The 8,351-nt window shown below is 40.9% G+C and overlaps 1 protein-coding gene across 1 annotated transcript in view; it reads left to right on the top strand.

The window, feature by feature from the left end:
• The first annotated feature begins 203 nt into the window (after positions 1–203).
• The window catches only part of LOC114569274 (carbonic anhydrase-related protein 10), a 93,624-nt gene continuing 85,476 nt past the window's right edge, over positions 204–8,351 (top strand). Inside the window, exons 1-2 of the mRNA XM_028599097.1 lie at positions 204–333; positions 2,650–2,724. Of these exons, the coding sequence (XP_028454898.1) occupies positions 273–333; positions 2,650–2,724 (136 nt within the window). The 5' untranslated portion in view covers positions 204–272. The remainder of the gene's footprint in view (positions 334–2,649; positions 2,725–8,351) is intronic.

Below are 8,351 nucleotides of genomic sequence, written 5' to 3'. Positions count from 1 at the left end.
ATACGGAGACAGACGCGAGTAAAAACGGAGAAATGTTGCATGGACACCAAACCGGGAAGCGAAGGAGGACGATGCTGTGAGTCCTGGGAGGTTTCCAAACCATCTCGGAGCTCCTGCGGGACACGCACACGCACACACACACGGGGACAAGCCAAGAACCGAAGCAAAAAGCGGGGGGGGGGGGGGGCGGGGAGATGTTGAAAGTTCGACCGTGCCGTCTACAAGTGCGATCCCGCAACAGCTGCAGCAAATGAGCATGAATTGAACGAAGAATGCATGCCGTTTGGGATATATCTGTGATTCTGCAAACATATATCATCTGCACGTCATCAGGTAAGGTGCCAAGAAGGAACGTTATCATTAAATGTAAAAAAAAATAGAACACACACACACACACACACACACACACACACACACATAGCAGACTGTCAGAAAATTAAATTCGGATATGGAATTAAATGAATGACAATGTTGCAGTGACGCCGTGCGTTTCTTGCGTTAATTCCCACTTAAATACTTACAGATATATTATGTATCCTAATTGTTGTAGGGCCGTTTGGAATCAGGTGTTTGGGATAATTGGCTGAATTGAGTCCTCGTTTACTGTAAAATCGCCATAACTGCAGAGCCACCTGCCAAGGCAAACTGTCGCCAGTCACTTCACTTGTTTAAAATGCAGTGCGTGTGGCTCCTAGTATTTACAGTAAGCTATGATAACGTGTCAACAGGCTTGCTTGCACAGACAGGCATACAGTACAACAGCAGTCACTGGTGAGACCCAAAACCATTGACATGACTGAATTCGTGCCTCACTAGTCACACATCATAACCCAGCACTCTAATCCCATAGCCTCTTGTGCAAGCTGCAAAAAAAATAAATAAAAAAATGCAGGTTTTAACAAGATTAATCACTGATAAAAACAGAGAAAATAAAGAGTTAAAATATGACTGAAAAGCAAATTTGAGTTGGTCAAAAGGTAACATTTATTACACATGCCTCACACCTGAAGAGACTGTATCCACACACAAAAACATCTTTAAAGTTCGGAACAGCTACTCAATAATCATTTACTGTTTTATTTTTATATTCCACATAAACAGCAACAAAGTGACAAACGGCATGTGTGAAAAGTTTCAAAAAAAACTGGCTGCTTTTTGAATACGAACGGCTCGATTAAAAAGGTCATGCCTACCGTTTAAAAGTGAAGAAAAGAGGTGCAGTATTACCCACAGCAAGATGTTAGAGGAAGCAAAAAAAAAAAAACATGAAACGACAGAGCCTGAAAAATAAATATCAATCTAAAATCAACTAGTTCCTGTTAACCTGGAACATGTCAGCACGTGTCGAGTGCGAAAAGCTTGTAAAATAGTCAACTAGTACAGCAAAAAAAAATCCAGAAAAACGCACAGTATCACAAAAGATGCAGAGCGTCTGAGGTGGTCTTCACAGTTTATAATCACACACACACACACACACACACACACACACACACACACACACACACACACACACACACACACAGGCTAATGGATGTCACTGTCAGGATGTCTAAGAGCTCATACAGTAGCCTTTGTTTGTATCAGTGAGGCAACCATCACAATGGGATGAGTCAAAGCTTCAGAAGCTGCCAGCCCCAGTTTTTTAACCAAACTGTCTGATCATTTTTATATTAAGCAATATGCTCTCTTCATAACTTACCTGCCACACTCATCCCATGGGAAACTGACTCAATGATGTGGAAGTAGAACAGTGACCATATTCTGGCATGGAAAATTGAAAAAGGAAACGCTGGCACTGAAAAAAGTTCCACTGAAAAATAAAATCCAGGCTTTAAAAACATTTTGCATTGTGATATGTTTTTATAATGACAATCTTCTGTTTTTTTTTTTTTTTTCTTCTTCATGTCATGTCACTTGTTTTAGTTTCAGTTTATCTTTTCCGCATTTTTTTTCCGAATTTCTGTCACCGTTTTGGCTGGACGGGAGGGGTGAGGAGAGCATGAACAATGCAAAAATATCAAAAAGAAGGGAAGAAGCAGGGAAGAAACTACGCCATTAATCGGCAATTATTCTCTTAAAATTAATTAAAACCAAACTCTTTAAAATATGGCCTAAGTATGTATTGACGTAATTTGTTTGTCTGTTTTTTTTTATTTAATGTATTTAAATTGAACCTTTATAGACACAAAAAAATGGCCGTCACGTCATTGACCCCTATATGTATATATGATATACTTGAAATAATGACAAAAATATATAGTCCGACCAATAAATTACTTATATAATTACAATTTGGCATATCTAAACAAATTTAATAAATACCAGTCATACGCCTTAAGACCTTAGCTAATGTTAGCAATTAATTGTGGTTAAACAAAAAAAACAAAAAACGTGATTATGTTGAAAAAAATAAACAATTAGACAGTTATGTAAAAATTGTTACAGGTCTATTCTCAGTATGTTTCTATCGAACCTTCTTTTCTTTTATCCGCCTCTTCTTATTCCTTCCATTTGCAGTTCAATGGAAGCTTCAATCACACAGAGCATTATCACACCACCAAAGGGACCTGTGAAGAAAGAATAGGGGGAAAAAAGAAAGATGTTTAATTTACTAAAGAACTGTTTCTCTCTGTCTTTTTATCCCTGCAGCTCAGCCGATTACATCCAAGCTTGATGCAGGTTGGTGGGCGTATAAGGACGTCGTCCAGGGCACTTTTGTTCCAGGTAATAAATAGACCATCTCCCACCTCATATCCAACATGGTGCATTAGCCAACACATTGTAAAACATGTGTCAATGCTATGGAAGGTATGGCCAACAAGTTGTTCTCCCAATTATGGAAGCGTCATAACAAAACTTTTGAGCTGTCTGTGAATCCTGGTGAGGGTACCCGCGGGGGTCTTTTGAAATTTAATATTAGAAAAATAAGGCCTTAAAAGTCTTAAATGTAGTGCTGTCAGACGATTAAAATATTTAATCGCGATTAATTGCATTAATGTCATAGTTAACTCGCAGTTAATCGCACATTTTTATCTATTCTAAATGTCCCTTGATTTCTTTTTGTCCCATTATTTTTTTCTCATTTTAATGCTCTTATCAACATGGAAAAGTGGATCGGCTTACTTTGTGCTTTTGTCGCCTGGCTTTGACAAGGTGGGGGGTGGGGTGGGGTGGGGGCGGTGAATTGGCATCAGCTGTGTGCTTGGCCATCAAATGGTATTTTAGACTGGACGTGCTGCGATGATAGCTCAGTTCACAACGACAAAACACACAGATCACTTTGGTCTTGTCTTGTCAATGGAACCATTTGGCAACTTTTTAAAAGTAAACTTTCCATTCAGAATCTTATTGGCATCCATTTCGGCGTCTCGCGCTCGCCATCCACTCAAAACGTAACGTTAGCCTGCTACTTTTTGGCCGGCTCGCAAGCCCAAACCAGTGTGTGCAGCGTGCCTGTTGTTTAGTTTCCGGTCTAGCTAGATCCGGTGTGGTGTTGTAGTTTTTCTAACATTACTAGTTGTTGCAACAGCATGTGAAAAAAAAACCTACAAAGTTTGCTAAGCCAAAAAGAACGTTAATCTCGCGATAAAAAAATCGCCATTAAAATTGGTTTGTGTTAACGCCGCTGACAGCACTACTTAAATTTCTTTAAAAGGTCTTACATTTCGTTCACAAAGGTCTTACATTTGTATTGTCCTTTCAAAGGTTTAAATAACTCCTTCATTGTTTTCATCACAAAACAGTTTGTATCAAATGTAAGTACTTGGTAAATAATTCATGTTATGCCCTAAAATCCTTTCTTATATTCAATTATATCCTACATACTTTTACCATTATGGCCAGGAATTTGGTATTACATACATTTCATTATAAATGTTATTAAAAAGGTCTTAAAAAGTCTTACATTTAACTTATGGAAACCTGGGGGTACCTTGCTGGTTATTTAAAGCTAAACCTGCCCAGAATTAGTGCTAACAAAAAAAGACTTGCAACAGATACTTGATTTTTGTATTGCAAAAAAAGCAGTATCTTAAGGATCTCTAAAAATAAGAAAAGAAAACATTTTCAATGACTTATGCCCAGTGCTAACGCTCTGTACCAATGCAGGAAGCGTTATGGAGCAGGAAGTCAGGGTGGATCCGGGGGGTAGGTAATGGGTGGATGGACAAGTCCTCCAAACCAAACGATATTGGCCATTTATTCCCAACCCTCTAATACGACCCACAGGAGTGTTTTATAAATTAGGGCCCTAGCGGTGGCACGAAATACAACCTTAAATCTCAACCAGAGGATGTAATAATCCAGGTTTTAAACATGCCGTTAATGTTGTGAAACACTCACAGTTTGGTTATGTTTAGCTCCAAAAACTTCTTGGTTATGTTTAGGAAGTACACTGATTAGTTAAGTTTAGAAAAAGATTGTGCTTTGGGTTAAATTCAGACTTCACTTTGGGTCGCGCACGTGACACAGAATGTGTCTTGGCTCCGTTTGTTCCGTAAATAAAACACTATTATTATACTAGTATTATTTTTTGAACAGGACTCGAACCCCGCTCTCATGCGGTGAAAGTGCTGTTAGTTTGACCCATCCACAACCCAAACCAACTTCCTTGTGCGGAAATGTGGCGCTCTTATTCTTCCGTCACCTTACTTCGTAATAACTACAGCCACTAGTGGGCGCGTCACTATAAACGCAAATATGCATCGTAATTGCTTCTTGAACGAACGACTTATGTGGCCGTTTTGTTTTGGGGGTGGGGGGACACAGTGTTGTAGACTCTCATGCAGCAGGCCGGAGTTTATGTCCTGTGACAATCCAGTTAATGTTACCCGTGTATGTGACATGCACAGATTGTGGAAAGATTTCATTTAAAAAAAAATGGAACGTGATCCAGGGTTTTGCAAACAATTTTTCTAATCCTAGGGTTTGCACCAGGGGGAATAGATCGGATGGTGTGTTAGAGAGTTTAGAGATGATGTAGAGTGAATGAGGGACACTTCCATACACCTCTACACTTCTATTATCATACGCAATTAATTAACTTCAGCCAAGGTAGTGATGTTGCTGCGACACTGCGACTGATCTCCCTCTCTGTGGCTTTGCATGTACAAAATAAGGGATTATTTATAATAACTTTGAAATGAACTGCGTTTAATTTGGAGTTATACTTTAATGCTAGAGCAAGTGTCATGCTTTTTAAATGGCGTGTTTCCGGTTTCAGAACGAGACTGAAATATTTCCAATTGAATGAAGACGTGTGTGTGTGTGTGTGTGTGTGTGTGTGTGTGTGTGTGTGTGTGTGTGTGTGTGTGTGTGTGTGTGCGTGTGCGTTGTGCAGGGTGTGACAGGCCTTCTGGGATATTTGAGACTGACAGTAGGCTCATCACATCAGCGAGTGTAGCTTTTTCACACTCTCACACTACACCTTTCTCTCCGCTTTGTGTTAGTGCTGTGCCAGCATAGAAGAAATCGACGAAATAGAAGAAATTGGGGAAGAACTTTAGCACAAAAAAAAAAAAACTAGGATGGTATTCAAATCTCAGGTCACTGTCAACTTGTGATACATTTTCTGCGATCACCTTTGCAGCCCCCGTGAGGCACACATGCCATTTGCTGAGATAAGAGGGACAAAGCTGTGGGTGCTTTCAAAAGGAAAGTGTTGAGAGATGGCCTTTTGCCAGTCTCGGTGAAGAAGAAACAGAAATCACTATTCCCTCTTCAGCGAGATTACTGCAGGATGACCCAACTGAGTTTTTGTGGAAGGAGACTGAGCACAAATGAAGCCACTTCAGAGCTACTTTACCATATACACTGAGGAGGAACAGAATGATGGATAAAAGGAGAGAGGAAGGAGTCTGGCTGTGCTACCGTGGTTTGCCTATGAGCTATTATTTGGCACTGTAAAATATGGAACTAAATATAACACAAGATACAGTATGCACCACAGATGCCATGGAACAATGGTGAGTCTTTGGCAAGGGGAAGATGGCAACATTCATATCTGGTCCTCTATTTCTTCATCCAGCAGCACCTGCTGAGACGGGAACACCTTCAGGAATCGGTCGGGGTCAGGTCCACCTGGTGGCTCCGGTCGATCCCCTAAACCCCTCTTCCAACTCCCAATCTCATCCAGCATAATTGGATTGACATTTATACAACAGCAAATGTGAGACAAACATTTAAAGCTAGGGCTATATTAGCCCATTTCTGGACTGCCTGATCCACTGTGTGGGAGTCCCAGGTGGTTCCACAGAAAAGCTCAGGGGAGCTGCTGAGCGCTGCTCTGTAACAGAGGTGGGTGGTTAACCAGACATACATTATACTGTAAAGTCTTGTAAAACTGAAAAAGACTGTTACAGGGCTAAACTAACTCGTATAACATGGCTTGTATAACAAAGAAACAAAGAAACACAGCTACTAAAAGCTCACCTAGCTCGTAACATTAATGGTATTGGTCCCCTCTCCCTGCGTGTTGCGTTTATAGTGAAAATGAGACTAAGCTGGCCTGGATGAGTGTAGAATTTCATACCTAAGAGGGGTTGTGCTGTGTTAAACTGACTTGCCCAGCCGCTGTTTCAGTTCGCGTCTGAAGATGGTTGCTGGCATTGGTCTTTCCAATCCGGTTGTTGATATATTAATATCAACAACCTTAACGCATATTGTGGCAAATTTTAGTTTTCTGGTTTGTTTTTTTATGAATGCTTCTGGTTATTGTCCAGACTATTACATGGGCTGTGTCCCAGTGGCGTTCTATGTTAGTAGAGGTCGTCACCGGCGTTAATAGGCATTTACATCTGCATGATGGAAAATATTCTCTATATATGCATAACACGCTGCCTCAATGGTATGAAACGGTACACACTTCCTGTCTCCTAAATGGCCGTGGCCTCGTTTAAAAGTGTAGTGAATGTTGGGTGAATGGATGAAAAGTTATATTTGTATAATGTAGTAATATTTTCTTTTTCTAACATTAGATATTTCCACACCTAAAAGCCCTATATAGCGTTACGGAAATTTGTTCTGTTAGGGCGTTCGTGAACATTAGTTGAAGTTGGCTTATCCGTGTTGCCAGATCTAGCCAGACTTTATTGCAGAACAACCTGTCGGTCTAAAAAATGCCATGTTAGAGTCATAGTGTTCTGGAGATATGTAGCTTGTGAAGAATGGGTCCAATATTTACTTTGGTGACAATGGGGCGAAAGAATCGGTCATAATCTGTAATCATGTTCACTTTTCCCATTGGAATCAATACACTCAGGACCTGTTGCTAGTCTCCTACAGAGGCGTGGTTTTGGGGAAACCCACGTGACCCTGATACAGGAAATGAATCTGAATCGGGGGTTTTCGGTTCTAAACCGTCTCTGATGACAATTACCCTGCATAGCCTATGTTCATGTAGACCACTGACTGTGTGCATCCTCAAAACAAAGAATCATGCAAAAACGCCACTATAAATTTGGTGTTTACCAGATATGTGCTTATAACTTTCTCGGAAATAAGTCATACAGTATGAACAAGCATAAAATATGACTAATCGGCTTAAGAAATCTTAGTTGACTAATGCCTACCATACACTAGTAGACTCTGAAAAAAAACTCAAGTCTGATAAAATCTCACATCTGAAGAGTGTCTGTCATAATATGTTAAGCCTGGAGATCTTGTGTTTTGAAAACTTTAACCAAGTTAGCTAGCTGCCGCTAGCGTTAGCTGGTAACTTCCTCCGGAACTGAACTTGCGGCCGCTGTGTCGAGGACTGAGTCTCTGTATATGGGTGCGCACTCTACGGCCCCGGTTCTAGGCAGGTGCATGGGGGTAACGGTTTATCGCCATGGGCGGTGCTAAGCTCTGCACGGAGCCGCTGTAAAATAGCCTCAGGAAGGAACTTGTTTTGGTGGAACGTGTGTACGTTCAAAATGAGTTTTGGTCCTGCGAGAGAAAACTCCGATTGGACAGATAGTCTAGCTAGCTGTCTGGATTTACCCTGCAGAGATCTGAGGAGCAGTTAACCATAGTCCTCAGAAATCCAGCGGAGTTTACAATTACAACACAAAGATAGCGGAAAGAAAAGGACATCGGTGAAAAGACATGCATCCGGCGGAATTTCCTGCGGCTCCGGAGCAATCCCGGAAGTGGTACGTCGAGGACACAGACTACCTTACACCAAACGATTGAGACGACGGGAGCGCTCCCTTTTCTAGCAAGACTCATGACTTCATTCACATATTGGAAATTAGTCTGCAATGGAATCCCTTGAAAAGTCGTTTCGGTGTGAGATCGGCATAAGACCAAAACAACAATGAATCGACCAAGAGGGGGCAGCCCTAGTCATTTCTCCTCCAGTCTCCGTCTTT

Source organism: Perca flavescens, chromosome 15, assembly GCF_004354835.1.
Source record: "Perca flavescens isolate YP-PL-M2 chromosome 15, PFLA_1.0, whole genome shotgun sequence".
Taxonomy (NCBI): Eukaryota; Metazoa; Chordata; class Actinopteri; order Perciformes; family Percidae; genus Perca; species Perca flavescens.
This window is presented reverse-complemented; position numbering and strand designations above follow the sequence as displayed.